Source organism: Macadamia integrifolia, chromosome 10 (assembly GCF_013358625.1).
Source record: "Macadamia integrifolia cultivar HAES 741 chromosome 10, SCU_Mint_v3, whole genome shotgun sequence".
Classification (NCBI taxonomy): domain Eukaryota; kingdom Viridiplantae; phylum Streptophyta; class Magnoliopsida; order Proteales; family Proteaceae; genus Macadamia; species Macadamia integrifolia.
This window is the reverse complement of record NC_056566.1, coordinates 27,522,347-27,541,589: the sequence shown is the minus strand read 5'-3', so window position 1 is coordinate 27,541,589 and position 19,243 is coordinate 27,522,347. Positions and strand designations below refer to the sequence as shown.

At 39.0% G+C, this 19,243-nt stretch overlaps 1 protein-coding gene across 12 annotated transcripts; it reads left to right on the top strand.

Annotated features, from left to right (window-relative positions):
• The first annotated feature begins 7,909 nt into the window (after window positions 1–7,909).
• LOC122090855 (bifunctional riboflavin kinase/FMN phosphatase-like) lies at window positions 7,910–12,401 on the top strand. 12 transcript variants are annotated; one of them, XR_006143755.1, is made up of 5 exons: window positions 7,910–8,043; window positions 11,501–11,596; window positions 11,733–11,813; window positions 11,889–11,972; window positions 12,105–12,401. XR_006143755.1 is itself a non-coding variant. In XM_042660588.1 (5 exons), exons 1-5 carry the CDS (start codon window positions 10,885–10,887, stop codon window positions 12,147–12,149), a joined length of 348 nt encoding a protein of 115 aa, XP_042516522.1. In that variant the 5' UTR covers window positions 8,052–10,884; the 3' UTR covers window positions 12,150–12,401. The 12 variants fall into 12 exon arrangements, 3 of the variants coding, with proteins under 3 accessions (XP_042516522.1, XP_042516520.1, XP_042516523.1); XR_006143751.1 differs by lacking the exon at window positions 7,910–8,043 and adding an exon at window positions 8,052–11,153 and having other exon boundaries at window positions 11,501–11,577; XR_006143749.1 differs by lacking the exon at window positions 7,910–8,043 and adding an exon at window positions 8,052–11,153.
• Window positions 12,402–19,243: the final 6,842 nt, after the last annotated feature.

Sequence of the window (19,243 nt, the reverse complement as noted above, 5' to 3'; positions counted from 1 at the left end):
TCAGTAACCTTTTCCCAAAAAAAAAAAGAAGTAAAGATAGATACGTGTGGTATGATAAAAAGGTGTTGATAGTGTATGGAGACATCAAAAAATATGACATTTTATTTGTTAATGTATTAATGTTTATATTAAATAAGGGATAATTTCATCGTGATTTTTTTATTCTTCTGGTCGGGGCTATCATGGCCGGTGATCAAGGCCTGGCTGAGGAGGGTGGAGGTGATGAAAACGACAATGGTGAGGGTTCTGTGAGGGAGGCAATGGAGATTGCGCCTCAAGCTGCCGCTGTTGATGGTGTTGCTCCAAGGAGATCATCATATGCAAGGCCTGTGGGGAATGCCTCATGGCCAGCGATGGATTCTCTTCCGGAACCAATCCAAGCCAGGAATATCCGACGAATCATGATCCCCCAGTGCGACTATGAGTCAAAAAGGTAAAAATTTAGATTTTCTCTTATAGGGAGGGTTGATTTCAGATTGATCTCCCTAGATGCACTGAGACAAGAAGCAGCAGAAAAATGGAACTTGAACCAAGGAGTGGTGATACACCCTTTTGGCAAGGGGTATGTCATTTTTCAATTCGGATGTGAGGGAGATAAGGCTACTATTTGGAAGAGGAGCCCTTTGAAGATCGGGGGTCAGTTAATCCGCTTCCAACACTGGAAACCGGACTTTAACATCCATGAGAAACAGGTGTGGACTAAACTGGTCTGGATCCGTTTCCCAGACCTTCCCCTGGAATATTGGCATGAGAATGTCCTGCTCTCAATAGCAAAGGCAGTTGGACGACCTGTGGCTCTGGATCGTCACACAAAGCAAGGCTTGATGGGATTCTTTGCTAGAGTCTTGGTTGAAATCGAAAAAAATGAAACGGTGCATCGTATTGAGGAAGTGCAGGTTGAGAGATTGGAGCCTGGAACAACAAAAATCTTTGGGTTCAGGCAAAAGGTTGTGTATGAAGATGGTATAACTCGTTGTGGTTATTGTAAGCGGCTAGGACATAGTGTGGAAGAATGCCGATTGAAGAAGCAGGAGGATGGAAAACAGGCTGCAAAAGATCACGTTGATATACCAGGCACAGTCTATGTAGAAGATGGAGTGGACTCGGATCGAGTCATATCAACTCAGCGAGTTACAGGGAGTGTACCAAATGTGGAAACTGCAGCAAATCATTCTCCTTCCTTAAATGCCTCCTCTTCATCAAATCAAGGTAGCCCTATTTTGGAAGGCCATATTCATGTGGATTTGGATCTCATCCAAAATTCAAATTCAAAAGTCAATCCTCTCTATATGGAATGTAACGGTGGAAATTTACCCCCAAATCAAAACCTTCCCTCTTTGGAGGAAGGCCAAGTGGCTGGATCGGATCAGGGTCGGGTTCTGACCCAGATGATGATGCTCTCTCAGAGTTCGAAGAGGAGAGTTAGCAAGCTGCCTCTAACGCCCCTACCATGGTTGCTCCTACCATGGAACCAGTGAACTCGGCCAGACCAAGTAGCCCTCTAAGGAATGTGGTGACTAGGGGAAGCGGTGGTGTTGCTGGCCAGCCCTCAAGAGGCGGTCACTATTCTAGAATCCTTCCCAGCCATCGTGATTCTCAGATTTCTTGTATTCCAGAGACAGAAATTGCAAATGGGCGTGTGGCTCTAAATTTTCAGGAAGTAGGGGTGGTTGATCGTGCCCTTCTTGCGAAGGAAAAATATAATATTGATACTTTTAAAGGAGGGAAGAAGGGTAAGAAGAAGGTTGGTCAGATGAATAAGTCTGACAAGGTCCAAAATTAAATCCTTCCTCCATGAAGATTTTATTTTGGAATATTAGAGGTGTGCGAAAGGCAGCTGGTATTAGAGCCTTGAAGATGATCCTGAGGGAGCACTCTCCTGATTTTGTATGTTTGGCTGAGCCGATGGTGAAGGCTTCAGATTTTCCTTCTTTGTTATTTAACAAAATAGGGTACTCTGCGGATTTAATTCACAATGATTGGGTGGACAAGGTTCTGAATCTTTGACTTATGTGGAGACAAGGTTCTTCTCGTCCCTCAGTTGTTTCTCTGTCTAACCAACAATTATCAATCATGGTGGATTGGTTGGGTTACTCAGTGGGATTGACCTTTGTTCATGCAAATTGTTTTAAGGTTAGTCGTCGAGAGCTCTGGACTGACCTGGGTTTGGTGGTAAACCCAAATATCCCATGGTCGGTCATAGGGGACTTTAATGCTACTCTTCTTTCAAATGAAAAAATGGGTCCAGGAAGATTTAATGCTAGCTCGGCGGCAGAGTTCCAAGCAATGGTGGACATGTGTGCTTTGGTCCAAGCTCCTTCACAGGGGAAAAAGTTCACGTGGACTAACAATCGTCGCAGAGGAAATGTTGTAGCTATTCTGGATCCAAGTTTTTGCAATGGGAATTGGCTGGAGGTGTTCAAGAATATTCGTCAAAATGTATTGCAAAGAATAGCCTCGGACCATGCCCCTGTTCTGGTGGTCTCAGATGCCATCCCTAAACCAGGTAATCTTCCTTTTAGATTCAATAATTTCTGGATGAATAATGTGAATTTTGAGGATACTATCAGGGAGGTGTGGAATAAGGAGGTGTCAGGAAACCCCATTTTGGTGCTTTCTCAGAAGCTAAAGCAGGTAAAATTTTTTATTAAGAGCTGGGCCAGGAATAATTTCCCTAATGTTGATGAAGAAGTAAAGAAAGCTTCGAAAAATTTGGATTCGATTCAGGAAGAAATTGAGCCCAAGCTGTTGTGTATCCTACTCATCCTTCTACGATGAGACCATCATTCCATGTCCCAATTGTGCTTGTGGTTGCCAAAACAAGAAGAACTGCGTTGAGTAATCCTCTTACTCATTATCCCTACAACATAAAATGTACAGTAAAACAGAGTAGAATTTATAGATATATGACTTCTAAACACTTTGTGGTTGTGAATGGTGATATTACAGAAGTGATTCAAAACTGCTTAGTGTGGTGGGGGTCAACACCCCAAAGAAGGATAACACCCCATTACTGCAGTGCACACGCCATATGTGCCCTATCAGAGTGCACCTCTCAGTACAAATGAGACGGTCGCGAAATCAAATTCGTATCTTGAAGAATATGAATGGTGAATGGATTAGTGACCAGCAGAGGTTGTCTTCTTATATTTCTGAATATTATGAAGCCTTCCATAGTGCCGCTCAGACTACTCCACATCATGATTTATTGAATTGTATCCCCAAGGGAGATTTGTGAGGCAGATGCACTGGGTTTAGAGACTATGCCCTCTTTGGAAGAAATAAAAAACTCTGTTTGGGAGGTGGATCCAGACAGCTCTCCTGGGCCTGATGGATTTCATGGGCAATTCTTTAGAAGAGTTTGGGATATAGTGGAAGCGGACTTTTACAGGGTTGTGAGGCACTTCTTCAGAACGGAGTTTCTTCCTAAGGGTGTGAACAACTGTTTTCTCACTCTAATTCTGAAGGTGCCGGGAGCTGTGACCCTGGACAAGTTTAGGCCGATCTGTATGGGGAATTTCTTTCGTAAGGTTCTATCAAAAATTATGGTAAATAGAGTTTTGGCGCTGCTTCCCAGGCTGATCTCAGAGGAACAAGGTGTATTCCAGAAGGGGAAAATAATATCTGAGAATATCAACATTGCCTCAGAGTTGGCAAATCTGATGTATACTGCAGTCAGGGGAGGAGGTATGGGGATCAAAATTGATGTTCAGAAAGCATACGACTAGCTTTCTTGGGAATTCCTCTTTGAAGTCCTAAAAAAGTTTGGTTTCCCTCAGAAGTGGATATCTTGGATTCATGAAATCCTTGTCTTTACTAGGATTTCAGTCTTAGTAAATGGGGGACCGGTGGGCTTCTTCCCTGTGGTTCATGGTCTTCTCCAAGGTGATCCTTTATCTCCCTTTCTCTTTATTCTGGCAGAAGAAGTGCTCTGCAGAGGGTTAAGAAGCATGGTTGCGGAAGGTGCTCTTAAATCTTTGCCCGAGCCAAGAGGTGTGCTCACTCCATCCCACCTTCTCTTTGCGGACGACATTTTCATTTTTATGAACGCGTCGGCAAAATATGTAAGAAATCTTCACTCTTTCTTAGATAAATATCAGGCCTTCTCTGGTCAGTTTTTTAATCTGGATAAAAGCAAGATTTTCTTTGGGAAGGTGGCCCCTCACAGAAAACAATTTATTAGTGAGTTTTTGGGTATTTAGATATCCAAATTCCCTACAAAATATCTCGGGGTGGAAATCTTCAAGGGAAGAGTCACCAAATCCCACTTGTTGCCTCTGCTAGATAAGATCAAATGTAGACTTGCAGCCTGGAAAGGGAAATTGCTCTCGATGGCAGGTCGTATTGAACTAGTTCGTTCAGTTATATCGAGCATTCCTATGCATAATTTTGCAGTTTATTGGTGGTCTCAGGCATCAATTAAAACTGTAGAAACATGGATGAGGAACTTCATTTGGTCTGGCCAAATGGAAGGTCAGAAAAAAATCACTATCAAATGGGAGGATTGTTGCAAGCCAAAGAAGGAAGGAGGTCTGGGTATTCGGAAGTTGCGAGATGTTAACAGAGCTTATCTATGTAAATTAGTATGGAAGATCAAGCATGAAGATTCTAGAATGAGTCAATTTTTCAGAGCATGGTTTACTACTAGCGGCGGCGATCTCAAGAGCTACAAGTCTTCATCTATTTGGCAGGGTCTAAAAAGGGTGTGGGACTTTGTAACCAATATGGAGAGTTGGACAATAGGAAATGGCGTCAAGATTAGCTTCTGAAAGGATCGTTGGTTAGAAAATTCCTCATTGGCAGAATCTTCTAATCTGGACTTAGAAGCGCTTACTTCGAGGCAGCTGCGGGTGGTGGATTTCATTAGGAATGGTGAGTGGTTCCCAAATGTTTCTTCATCATTCTTGTCTGAATCATTTGAGAAGGCGAAGAGAATATCCCTAACGAATTTAGAGAATGTTTGCCACTGGAAATTATCTTCGTCTGGAGCCTTCTCTTTGGCCTCGGCGTGGGAAGAGATAAGAAGCAAAAAGGCGCCTATTTTTTGGTTTTCCATTCTCTAGAAAGCTCTTCTACAGCCACGACAGGTAGTATTTGGATGGAGGTTAGCCCATGGTAGACTCCCTACGGATGACCAAGTGTGCAAAAAGGGGATTACAATGCCTTCGAGATGTGGGTTCTGTGAAAGGCGGAAGAATATAGTTTCCACCTTTTTATTCACTGTGAGTATATCCAGGCCCTGTGGAATATGTTCTGTGATCTATTTGGTATCAGATGGCAACACTTCACAAGAATGGAAGACTTATTTAGCTGGTGGAAACGTAAAGCAAAATCCATCACATTCTCAAGAGTATAGCTTAGTGGCGCGGTGTTAATTCCTTATGCAGTTTGGATGGAGAGGAATATGAGACTCCACGAGGGTACCTATTGGCATCGCAGGCAGCATTTTGCTATGATTAAAGGAGAGATAGGCATGATTTCGACAGTGCACCTTGGGAAGAACTTGTCCATAGATGATTTGATGTGTGCCAAGAGAGTGTGAATTCCCCGTGTAATTGGCAAGCAAAGAGAAATTTTTGAAGTTCGATGGTGTCTCCCCCCTCAGAACTGGATTAAGCTAAATACTGATGGGTGCTCGCTAGGGAATCTTGGAAAGGCTGGAGCTGGCGGTGTGTTTAGAAATTACAAGCGCGAACCTTTGCTGAATTTCAGAAAATTTGTTGGTGTAAAATCTAACTTTGAAGCTGAATTCTTAGCTCTCATTACCGGCCTTGAACATGCAAAAAACTCTTGTATCCAAAACCTTTGGATCGAGTGTGACTCTGCTGTTGTGGTGTTCTTATTCTCTAAAGGGCTGGTTCCATGGTTTATTCAGCAAAGATGGAGGGGCATTCTCTCTTATTTGGGCTCAATTTCTTGGAAAGTCACTCATTGCTACCGCGAAGCAAATGTGGTAGCTGATTTCTTAGCGAAAACAGCAGCAAGATTTGAATGTAATTCCCCTATCGAGGCCTGGCCCCTTCTCACCTCCAGGGAGCTGGAATTGGATGCAGCCCAACGGCCAAGATTCTGATTCACTTAGTTTTTTTTTTAAAGATCTTTTTGGGTTGTTAGTCTGAGGTCTGAGGTCCTCTCCTATTGATGGCAATGCCGAATGTGGGGTTGATTTCACTTCCTTAGTCTAAGTCTTGTTGAGTTTATCATTCCTCTTGTATATTCTTTTTTTTTTTATTAATTCAATGATCTTTAGCAAAAAAAAAAAAAAAAATATATTATATTTAATGTATATAGTAATATACATTACTGTATACATAGGGTCGGGTTGGTCCAGGCTGGGCTCAACCTAAGGCCTCAACTCAGGCCCAGCCCAGCTTTGCATCAGGCCTAAAAACTTCAGCCCAAGCCCACCTTGTGGGCTGAACATTTAACTCAGGCTCTGACCGGGCTTAAGGTGGGCTAAGACGGTTTCAGGCTGACCGGGTTGAACGCTTATGGAGCCCTGGAGGCTACATTTGATTAGGTGTTTCATACCTCATCCTTGGGTCTATTTTCAAAGGCCACATTTGATTAGGATTTTTTGTAGCTTTGGGGCTTCATACACATGATCCCTTTGCTTGAGCAAATATTACAAGTATTGGATGGTAACTGCTTATATAGAAACTGTCACTGACTCTCCTCTAACCACAAAGTTCTAAAACCATGGTTTCTATTAGACAGTAACAGACACTTAACTGAAATATAGTGTTGGTGCGGAATTGAATTGAACTATTTTCTTTGAAGTAACCTAGATCTTTCATAGCTGAAGCCCTAGGTTCTGGTGCCCATTACCAACAGGCTTCATATAATGCATGATTTTATCTATGGGCTTTTGTTTCTTTTGTTTTGGTAAAGATGGGCTTTTGTTTCAGGCGGAGAAAAGTTTTCTGAATGGGAACATGGCTCCTGCATTAGCGTTCAACCGATGAGAGCACACGGGTGGGCATCAATTAGGGAGTTTGATGGTCATTTTGCATACCCTCAGTGTCTAGGCTCAGGGGCATGCTCCCGGATAAAAGTGTTTGCCCTATGTCAGTGCTCCCCATGCATCTATAGCTCTCTTCCCTCTATGAAAAGACATGCTTACCCTTTTGTTGGGGGAGAAAAGAGAATGACACAAGAAGCACTAATGTATGCCATGCTCCCCGGCAGAAAATTATTTCCCATATAATTAATCTAGTCTAATAGACTGGAAAAGTGATTAAAGGGATTCTTCCTCCCCTTATTACTAAAGAGAACTTTAACATTTTAGGACCAAGTTTTCCTTAAGCCACTGTGAAGGAGAATCCCTTGACCAGATGTATCACGCAACATTAGGGGTCATGTTGGATCGCTCCTAAATAAAGGAATGTTTTAGGACCCTAGGATGATGGCTGGGTGGAGAAAAAACTTATCCCTCCATTTTATTTTATATTTTAGAATAAAACTACGTATTGATGATTATTCTAGGATGACATGGGTACTATTCATGAAACATAAGTCAGAAGCATTACATTGGTTCCAGATCTTCAAGAATCAAGCAAAGAACATGATTAGCAGAAAAATCAAATGTTTGAAATCTAGCAGTGGTGGTGAGTTCAATTAGATGATTTCATAGACTACTACAATAAGCATGGCATTAGAAAACAATTATCAACAACTAGAACACAAGGGGAATCCTACCAAAAAAGAATGAGGGGATTTGGCATCGATATATATATATATATATATATTTTTTTTCAATTTATTTTGGCGTATAATACTATAATGCGTGGGATAAGCTTGAAAAAAAGGTGGGAGTTGTGTATTCATTGGGCCCACTTCCTCCAACCCGGGTATGACGTGGGGTAGGAAATGATGGTTCAGAGGAATATCCATCAGACTAGGAGACCTCCAACTATGTAATAAGAGAAAAACGAAATCCTTCACCCAAAAAAAAAAAAAAACCAAAATCCGTGTCTTGCCCTGCTGTTTGAGAGTTCGATGCTCAGTAACTCAGCATCGAATAATTGAAAAATAACGAACGAAGTAATTCTCTCAACTCCATCTGTTTTATATCTTTTCCAGTTCTTCTTTTTTGGATATTGGTTTGATCGATCTTACATTAGTGGAGTTCATCCCCTTTCTGTTTCAAATGCCAGATCTCTGCCTGCCCATGTTTCGTTTTATTGTTCTTGTTGCTTTTCTCAAACTATAATTCTTGTTTGGTATCCAACTTTTCTGAATTGAGATGGTTTTGAGTTGCTTCTTCTCTCTTAAGAATATAATACGTTTCTGATGGAATTCAGGTTAATGATTCATACAGTATTGGTTAGGATCGTCTCTGGGAATATCTGAATTGATTAGGGTTTTTTTTTTTTTTTTCCTATTTAATTGCCACTTTTTCTTGTGCTTGCGATTCTAATGAGCCAAGTGTTTTCTAGTGGCTTTACTCTGGCTAAACCCAAGCATTGTAATCTTTGCGTAGAATGTGGCAAAATTTGGTCATGTCTTACGATATAAATCTTTGACAGCCTCCAAGAAGGCTAATGGGTCAACTTTCTGAACTCTTCAATACCATTTTGTATTAACCTCCTTTATTGTAGTTGTTCTTTGTAGAACACTGTTTATCTACAATGTTTGCTGAGATTTGGATCAGGTGGATCATGGAATGTGCCACAACTGTGACATATCGTATTAAGGTCAACAATTCCATTGTAGGGCAGGTCTGCCCCTTCCGGGGACTTCGGCAGGGATGCCTTCTTAACCCCCATTTGTTCATCCTTTGTAAATAGGTGCTGTCCTACCATTTCCTTCATGCTGAATCGTTCCGGCCCATCCACGGTGTTAAGACTAGTAGGGCTAGACCTTGTATCTTACACCTCTTGTTTGCCGATGATTGCATGCTTTTCTCCAAAGGGGTAAACAAGAAAGTGATGACCTAATTAGAATACTATCTGATTATTGTCTTGTTTCTGGGAAAGAACTCAATTTTCACAAATTTAGTGTTATGTTTAGACTTAATACTCTTGCTAGCATTATGATGGAGGTGTCATCTACCACTGGTTTCATTACTGTCTTAACCCATTTCAAGTATTTTGGCCTCCCCAATGAATGTGGACATTCTAATCTTACCCTTTCCGTTGGTATCGTTGAACATGTCCAATCTAAAATTGATGACTGGAAAGACTCTTCCTTTTGCAGTGGGAAAGGAGGTCCTCACTAAAGTAGTTGCCACAAGTATCCCTTCTTCTTATGCCGTGTCAATTTTTTTTCTTCCTACTAGTACCATATATGATTTGAACAAAATTAATCTGCATTTTTTGTGGAAGGACAGTAAGGATAGAGGCATATACCAGCAGAAGGAATGTGATGTGCACAAGTAAAAAGGGATGGGGGTTTGGGTTTTCGGGAGTTGAGCTGTTTTAATCTTGCTCTATTGGCTAGACAAGGTTAGCGTTTTTTGCATAATGAGGGATATTTATGGGTGGAGGTTCTCGAAGGTTGAATAATTAATATGAACCTAACAACAGTAAGAAATATCATTAAAGTACAAATAACACTCGTTATCACTTTTTTTTGGGGGGGCGGGAGTAAGCTTATCAGCTATAACATTGAAAATTTAGAAAGTTAGTTTTGTAACATGGAGAAAAACCCCATGCATATATGTATTGGAACCACCATATTACTGAACTCACCTAGGTACTTGCCATATCAATCATGTTGCCCTTTGCTTGTTGCATATCACCTACAGTTTGTTTCCTTTCAAAGATCACACTCCAAATCTTCAAGAGTGATTGATAGGATTGGTGGTCCACCACCTTCTCGTACTCGGAGAAGAAATTTGTTAATTCTTCTTTGGTTACAGTTGTTCTACATTTTCTTCACATTTGGGTCATTTCCCTTGTTTATTTCATTCCTGATTATTCTTTTCTAGTTCACCTTTGATAGATCAGAAAATATGTTGGAGGGGTTGTGGATAGCCTGACCAGATAGTTTACAAGAATGGCATAGTAAACCAGTTAGGCAAAGGGATTGATCGAAAAGGATCTCTTGTTCTTGTTATAAGATCGTGATCGGATCCACATGGAACATGAAAATGTTACTCTTCGGAACAGAGTGGAAGAAGGATAGGCTCAGTTTACTCCTAGTTTCATGCTCTAGGGCTGCCCTTGTCTGTGGTAAGAACCAGAGTACATCGAACTAGGGGCAGGAGTCTTCTTCATCTGTGTCTCAGACACAATGCTTGCAATAAATAAGAAAAAGATTGAATTACGTAGAAAAAAAACCTTGGAACCTTGTTCAGTAACAACGAGAAAGAAAGAATCAAGAGTTTGACTAAGAAAAATTAGAAATCATGATTCAGTTCACTGGACTTCGACCTCAGGAATCCAGAATGGTGAGAAGTAGACAGTTACCCAAAGTGGCCTATGGTGGGAGTATAATACATGTTTAAACTTTGAACTTCAATATTTTTGTCGGAATTTTTTGGTTCCATAGTTTCTTGTTGTTTATCATCTGATGATATAATATTTCATTCATATGAATAATACAATGTTATAATATGATTTATATTATCACATTTGGTGATACATTTTTAATAACAGGATATGCCCGTAGATAAGTGGCATGGAGGCATTCTTTTTTTCCCATGGTTATGTTGCAGGAAGCAATATTATATTCTTTATAGCCATATTCTTCTTTGTTGTTACTATTTATGTTATTTTTATTTGTTTCTTAGTATTCGATTCAATTTCATGACGGATGGTATTGTCACTGAAGTGTTAAAAGCCTTTTTGGTCAAGTATGGAAAGCCATGGTATGGCAGACTAGCTCATAGATTAGTGGGGAAGACACCTACGGAGGCTGCTGCTGTTATTGTGGAGGATTATGAACTACCTTGCTCTGTGGATGAAATTATATCAGAACTTAATCCATCGTTCTCTGATCAGTAATCTTTCCATACACTTAACCTTATTTTACATGTTCTATAGATCTGAAATTTTCTTTGCAGGGATCTGTTGCAATGTAAGTCAAGGAAACCATATTTTTCTGTAAAACATAAACAATGACCAATAGAGACTTGAAGGTAGTTGGCTGTGTAAAGGAACAGGACACAGCCATACTGCACTGATATAGATTGTCATTGCAGATTCAGTGTAAGTAGATTCAATTTTATGTGTTTTCTGTCCAAACACTTATTCTTGCATGAGCATATTGAAGAGCATGTTTCAAGAGAAAATTTTTCTTAAATATGGTATAAATTATTGTTTTCATTACTTTAAGTGGGTTTGGAGATAGCAAACACAATCATGCAACTCCATTGATCATATCCAAATATGGAGCCATAATTTTAGCTGTTCATTTGATTTTAAAAAGGAAAATATGGGGCATGCCACCATTTGAAGATTGTATTTCCTGAACTTTCATTTCCTTTTGATTAACCATATCATAATTTGGTTTATTTTGAGGCTTCTTGTTGTCATATACTGATTTGGTTTTGTAGGGTTAGAGGGTACTTTACCACTTGAACCTTGGCACATTGGAGGACCTGTTGTCAAGGGTTTTGGTCGTGGCTCAAAGGTACTTGGAATACCCACAGGTGTGTAGGGAGCCAAAGTTCCTTAATCACCACTTGTATTCTTGATATGAGCATGTGCCACTTTACCTTGTTAGTTCTTAAGTTTTGCTTCATTGTCTATCTAACTAGACTTGGTAATTCCACTTTGTTCCTTCAGCTAATATATCCACAGAAGGCTATTCAAATATTCTCTCAGAATATCCCTCAGGGGTATATTGGGCTGGGCCATCAACACGAGGTGTCTACAAGATGGTCATGAGTATTGGCTGGAACCCATACTTATTTTGTTTAATTAGTCATTGTCATCTTGCAGGAGCCATGGATACCTCATGACTTTGATGAAGATTTCTACGGTGAGGAGCTATGCCTAAATGTCATTGGTTATAAACGACCAGAGGTAGCACAGAAGGAACTTGTTGTTTTAACCTTTTTATAAACTGCAATTAGGTTTCAATTCATTCATCCATTCCCAATCCATACTTCCTATAATTTTGTAAAAAAAGATCAATTTTTTCTTGAAATATAACAGGCCAATTTCCCGACTCTTGAGAGCCTGATAGCGAAAATTCACTAGGACAGGAGGATTGCAGAGAAGGCCTTAGATGTTCACCAATACGCAAGATACAAGAATGATCCCTACTTGTCAATCTCTTAGCAGAATAATGAGCATCATTCATTAATTTTGCAAACAGTTCTCTTTGCCCCAGTTGTGTTTTACATGCATTACAGAAGCCTTATTTCATGCTACCTGGCCAAAGAAAAGGCCTTCCTTTTTTTCTTTCACAGTCTATTTGAAGGATGTGCTAATGTACTTACTGATTCATGATGCCTCAACTGTTGAGTATTAGAGTTCGAGTCGACACCCTCTGCAGCAAAATGGTGAGGTGCAGTGAGCATCGGACGGCTGAGAGCATCTGAGTATGCGTCCCAAGGGGCTCCCAGCCATCCGATGCTCACTGCACCGGTGCAATGGTTGCAGACAATTTTCACACTTAGTTCTCACCTGCTTATTTAGGCAGTATTTATTCAATAAATTGAAACAAAGAGTTGGATATGACAATTGAGTTTAGCCTATACATGGGATTTTTCATAGATGGAGGGTTGATCATAACGGTGGTGTTCAGCATGCCTGTTTACTATCTAGCCACTGTCCTTATTTTAGATTTATTATCACCATAAGAAAGGTGACCAAAATGTTTCCTCTCACCAAACACATTACGGTTCCAATTGATGAGGAGTCAGCAGACTCCTCACCAATTGGAACCGTAATGTGTTTGGACGCATCGACAACCAGAAAGCTTCCCTTCTTGCACAACACCTCAACTTGGAAAATTTGCATAATCCTCCTCTTGATGATTTGGCATGCATATGTTCAAAACTTGATTGGGTCCTTGAGGCGAAAGAGAAATTTTGGTTTCAGAAATCTAGGCATCTGTTTATTTCTCAAGGAGACAGAAATAATACATTCTACCATACTGTTGCCAAGATGAACATCAGAAAACGAGGTATCGATTCCATTTGCATTTCTGCTGGCTCAAGGACCCATGAACCAATTGACATTGCTAAAGAATTTGCCCATTTCCTATCAGACTTATTCACTACCTCCAATCTTTTGGACCCTTCATTCATTGAATGTTTATTCCCCCCATTCTGCAACCTCTTGAAAGTGAACTATTAAGCAGAATTCCCTTCTTCGGGGAAATTCATAGGGTGGTATTTTCCTTCAGTCCTTACAAAGCCCATGGCCCTAATGGGTTCCAGGCGGTTTTTTACCATAAACACTAGGATCTTATCAACCCTGACATTTGCAACTTTGTTATAAGTTTCTTTTGGCATATCACCCTTCCTTTTGGAGTCAACCATACCCTGATTTGCCTTATACCTAAGAAAGATGATGCTTTTGTGGTAGGTGACTTCAAACCAATTAGCCTTTGCAATATCTCATATAAAATCATTGCCAAGATCCTTGCTTTTAGACTCAAGGGTGTCCTGCACAAAATTATTTCTCCCTTCTAGTCTGCTTTTGTGCCTAGAAGACAGATCTCTGATAATATAATTATTGTGTAGGAGATTTTTCATTTCCTCATAAAGACTAAAGGCAAAATTGGTTATGTTGCAAAAAAATTGGATATGGCTAAAGCTTATGACAAATTGGAATAGGGTTTTCTTAGAGCCATTTTTTACTTCCTAGGGTTTGGAGAAAAATGGGGAGATATTATTAGTTATCTTATAAGCTCCTCATCTTTCTCCATTAAACATAAAGCTCTACTTTTGAATTTTTTAAACCATCTAGAGGAATTAGACAAGGTTGCCCTTTAAGCCCTTTTTTCTTCATTGTAGCTATGGAAGCACTATCTAGGTTGCTTTCTACCTACAGGGACCTCAACCTTTTCAAAGGTATTAAAGTGGCTCGGAGCTCTCCTGAAATATCTCATCTTTTTTTCTCTGATCATACTTTTATATTCTGTAGAGCTACTAGCGAGGATGTCTCAACCATCAAATGCATACTGGACTTGTTCTCTGATCTATCAAGACTCACGGTTATCTATGTTAAAAATAGTTTAGCATTTAGTTTCAATGTAAACCAATTCCTTAAGAATTCTCTCTCAAACATGCTTGGGATTAAAGAAATGAATGTTGATTCAACTTATCTGGGGTACCAATATTTTTCACCCTAGATCCAAAGTGTTAAGTTGCCATATTGTAAAGAGGGTTGACAAAAACTTGCGTTATGAAAAGTTAACCTTCTTTCTTTTGCAGGCAGAGCAATCTTGATCCAATCAACTCTAGCCTCTATCCCCTCTTACCTTATGTCCTTTTGCTTTCCCTAAAGCCATTTGCAGGAAACTGGACTCTATATCTACACTTTTGGAATGGTGATTCAAACCATAACAAGAAATCTTATCTCATTGGATGGCATGAAGTCTGCTCACAAGGTGGCCTAGGTATTAGAGGTTCGGAAATCCAAAATAAAGCACTCCTCCTAAAACTTGGATGGTGTCTCATAACAGAGGAAAATTCTCTATGGGCTCAGACCTTAAAAAGGAATTATTTTCCAAACAAGTCCATCTTCGATCCCGATACCATTAAAAAAAGGGAATCAGCCACATGGAATAGCATTGTAAGTATTCTCCCTTTACTTAAGAAGATGGTGATTAGAAAAATTGGAAATGGAGCCGACACCTTTTTTTAGACCGACCCTTGAATCTGTCATTACCCCAACTTTACTCTACCATCTACTTCAGGTTTGACATATCCCCCTCTAACTTGGGTTAGTGATTTGATCTGTGGCAATGAATGAAATACTGGACTTTTATCTTCTTTGATTCCTCTCCCGACTACCAATAACATCTTAAAAGTCCAAATTTCATTTCATAATGACTTTTGGTGATGCCCCCTTCAAAAAAAGGGTGTACTCACCACCAAATTGGCCGCTAGTTTCTCATCATGTAACACATCTACTAATCTGGTTGGAATCTCAAACAGGTGTACCTGCATATCCCTTTGCTCTCATTGGTGGCGATTCTTCTAGAAACTAAAGATCCATCCGAAATTTAAGCTGTTCTTCTTTAGAATTGCTCATAATGGATTACCTACAAAAGATATTGTGGGTAAATGAATTGAGATGGATCAATTTTGTGGCTTGTGCCATAAACAAAATGAGTCTTTATGGCATATCCTTATCTCCTCCGAATTCACCAAAGAATATGAGCGGCTAGCCATTTGGGGTTAAGAACTAAATTCCTTTTTGCACCTTCTTTTCAATCCCTTATAATGCACTTGTTTAATTCTATGAATGTTCCTGCTAATGATTTAAACAATTTCTTTAGCACTTTTATCATCACTTGCTACTTTCTATGGTCTCTTCGGAATCGGGTTATCTTCACCATGGTAAAGTTGAACCCTTTTTTCGTTTTAAAACAAATACATGAGTGGATCTCTCACTTGGGAAAGGTAACACATGACCTTATACCTTTTAATCATAATAAGAACCTCCACAATTGGGTAATTCTGAGCATTATGTCAACATTACTGATATGTTCGGCAGTCATTGACCCCAAGAAAAATATTGTTGGATGGGCTACGTGCGTTATAAACGAAGGAAAGTGTGTCTCATTATATGCTAATTATATGATGACAGGGCAAGCTTTGGAGGTCAACGCTCAAGGTATACTCTATGGGATGAAGCAGGCATCAGATAGAGGATGGATTATAGAAGAGATATGAAATGATTCTAAGGAGATAGAAGATCTTTTTTCTGAGGAGAGAACTAAACTGCGGCCCTAGAGCTCATTACCACTGTTGCTTGATGTCCATAATGCTTTGTTTAAAACCAATTTTTGTTTTAGGCCCAACAACGATCTAGTCATCATTAAACACAGCTTAGCTAAAAGGGCTATGAATAGTAGGCTCTACATTAACACTATTAAGCTAGACATTAATGTTCTATCTTATCTTCCTTAATTAATGAAGTTTTTTATTTTCATAAAAAAAAAAAAAAAAAAATGTTTGTATTCTGTGGGGCATCATTACATGAAACTTTTTACCAAAAAAAAAAAAAAAAAAGATTACATGAAACCAATTTCCTTTTTGGGAAAAAGAAAGCTGGTGAAATAAAAAATCTCATTCATGTTGATGCCCCAGTATGCTTTCATTAGCCTTCACGTTGATGAGGAGCCATGTGACTAGGCAGCGATCTCTTTTTCTTTTTTTATTTCCTTCTTTCTTCGAGGTTGGCCTAATATGTCCAATCGAACTACATGTTTGGTCCATTTCAACTCTATGATCCATCATCTAATGGATTTTCTTCCATGCAAATTTAACCATTTAGGGCTGGGTTGGCCCTAATTGACCCTGATCTCCTTTAACAAGTATTTTTTGCTTCATAATGCAACATCACTACTCTAAACTCGGTTCAACAAAAGATTTCAGGAACTAAAGACCCATGTCGTTGCATAAACAACTTGATTAGCAAGTCTATTGATGAGTAAAAGACAAATACCCGTGTTTGCAACCAAATTAATAATTACAAATATGTGTGTTTGATCCAATTTTCACTGGATGATGAAACAACGAATTCGGCTCCTCACCACACCACAATAAACCTGATTTTTTGCGAAGGAAAAAAACCTTTGCCAAAGTCAATCATTTTTTGTCGGCACATCTCTTTGTGCCATGTAAAAGGATGATATGGTGACTTTGACCATTATGTGTTAAATTTTAGACACAACCAATCATTTTCCTTCTCATATAATGGCACATCCTCCCATATAATTTTTTATATGGAAAAGAAAAACAAATCATTAACAAGAAAGATAATATAAGACATTAGTGTTTGTGGTGAATTTGGGGATATTATATTTGGTTGTTAGTACTTTGTGTGCTATCCTACACATTAATAGTACCATTTCGTTACTGGGTCCAAGATATATAAAAGTAACAAACAAAAAAAAATTATACACATCCAAGAAAAAGGGAAACTTCGCTCTTAGGCCATGAAGTAGTACCAAAGTCAACAAAAAGATTTCCTAATTCTTCCGAGTCGCTCCACACCTCCATGATTTTCTAGCCATCATCCCAAGCCTGCTTTAGACTAAGGAGAAATCCCCTAGTGTAGGCTTCAATTCTTTTTCCTGTAATTAGGTAATCATCACTTAATGAGATACATTCACTTTGATTGATAACACAAAATACCCACTTATAATATTGTTGATTGTATCAGTGACTCCCATACAAATAAGAATTTGTGGGTTCACATTTCGGGAAAATAGATACCATAGGGATGGATGTGTGGATTGGAGTCACCTGTTGTGGGGTAGAGTGGCAGGGTAGTCTATTGCTTCAAATGGGAAAGAATCGAAAAGGGATTAGGTCTAGCCTGACTAAAATTCACCTTATTTCTAGGAATTCATATGAAATATAACGTTATAACAAAATTACTAAAAAAATTAATTTAAATCATCATCCAGAAGAAAAGTGAAGAAATACATAATCATATGGTTGAATGAATATAAAGAGATAGCTTCGGTGCGGAGACCCAAAGGGCTAGCTACCAAAATTTTCTTAGAGAAATCACAGGAGAGAAAAGTATGCCAAATAGATTCTTTCTGATTTAGGCATAATCTATAGGTGGGATCCACATCTATTCATTTTCCCAATATGTCTTTGTTGGGAATTCCTCTAAAAAACGATCTTAAATTTTGGGTGTTGTTTGATTTTCCGAAGAAAATGCCACCAATGAGAGCATAGAGATATAAGCATACACATCTGTTTAATAATCCAACTTTGTTAGTAGTAGATCTAGAAATTAAGAATTTTGCAGCTAGTTTGGTAGTGAGTACCCTTTTTTGGAAAGTTTACATCACCAACCATCATTGTTAGTGAAGATTGGAATTCTAAAAATATGATTGACAAGGGGAGAAGGGAGCAAAGCTGATAGTAATTTAGCATTTCAAATATTTCCCATAATGAAATCACTTTACTTGTCTAAATGAGGCATTGCTTCAATACCATTGGAACTTGCCAAAGTAAAGTTAGTAAATTGAAGGTATCCATGGATCGGACTAGAAATTTATGGTTGAACCATTACTGATTTTAATAAAAAAAAAAACAATTTTCTTTAAAGTAGGAGACTACTTACAATGTTGTTCCAAGTCATAGACCCTCTTTTTTTTTTAGAGTTGTAGAGTAAAAAATTAACCTATTGGGGAAGTACTTCATTGTAATAATTTGTGCCTACATGAAATTATTATCATTGAGGAGGCACTATCCCAGCTTCAAGGGGAGTGCTTTATTTTGGGTCCCGGAAGTTTTTAGACCCAAACCTCCTTCAGATTTAGGTATGCAAACCTTGTGCCACCCTATTAGATGTATCTTCATAATTTGATGCAAATCACCATTCCAAAAATATATGTAAATGAGTATAATTTCCTACAAATTGCATTAGGGAAAGCAAAACAAGACATTAGATAGGATTATGTGGTAGATAGAACAGATTGGAACAGGACCGATCTACTTACATAATACAAAAGGTTAGCCTTCCAGAGTGAGCTTTTTATCCATTCTATTGACGATATGTGAAAAACCTTTACATCTTGCTCTTGGGTCGAAAAGATTAGCACCCAAATAGGTAGAATCTTCTTTCATTTCATTTTTTTTCCATAGCATGACACAAAGAGGATCTAATTGCAGAATCAGCATTTGAGGTGTGAAGGCCAAACCATTTTTGCCACCATTAATAACAGGACTAGACAAATTAGAGAATATGTCAATTATGCACTTGAGAGTTGAAGTATCCTCGTGGGTAGCTCGATAGAAGAGGAAAGTATCGTTAGCAAAGAACAAAAGGAAAATTCTAGGTGCTTGCCACACAACCTTAATTCCCTTAAACATGTTGAGTTCCCGATAAGTGGTGAAAAAACAGGATAGGGCCTCCATGGCCACAACAAACACAAAGAGGTTAAGAGGGCAACCTTACCTAATGCCCGGAGAAGTTTCAAATAAATTCAAAAGTCGACTCCCTGAATTTAATGGAAAAAGAGGAGGAGCTGAAAAGGTAGCTAATCAAATCCCCCACTTGTTACCAAAACCCAGGTAGTCAAATAGAGCTTGCAGGAAACCCCACTCCAGACCGACATAAGCCTTTGCCATATCCAATTTAATTGCAGC

What these genes read in the sequence shown, in the direction of transcription:
- LOC122090855 (XM_042660586.1), top strand. Translation starts at nt 10,885, where the DNA reads ATGAACTACCTTGCTCTGTGGATGAAATTATATCAGAACTTAATCCAT. An exon ending in AATCCATCGTTCTCTGATCA is followed by an intron (nt 10,946 to 11,500) that starts GTAATCTTTCCA and finishes TTGGTTTTGTAG; the next exon opens with GGTTAGAGGGTACTTTACCA. An exon ending in GGTACTTGGAATACCCACAG is followed by an intron (nt 11,597 to 11,732) that starts GTGTGTAGGGAG and finishes TTGTTCCTTCAG; the next exon opens with CTAATATATCCACAGAAGGC.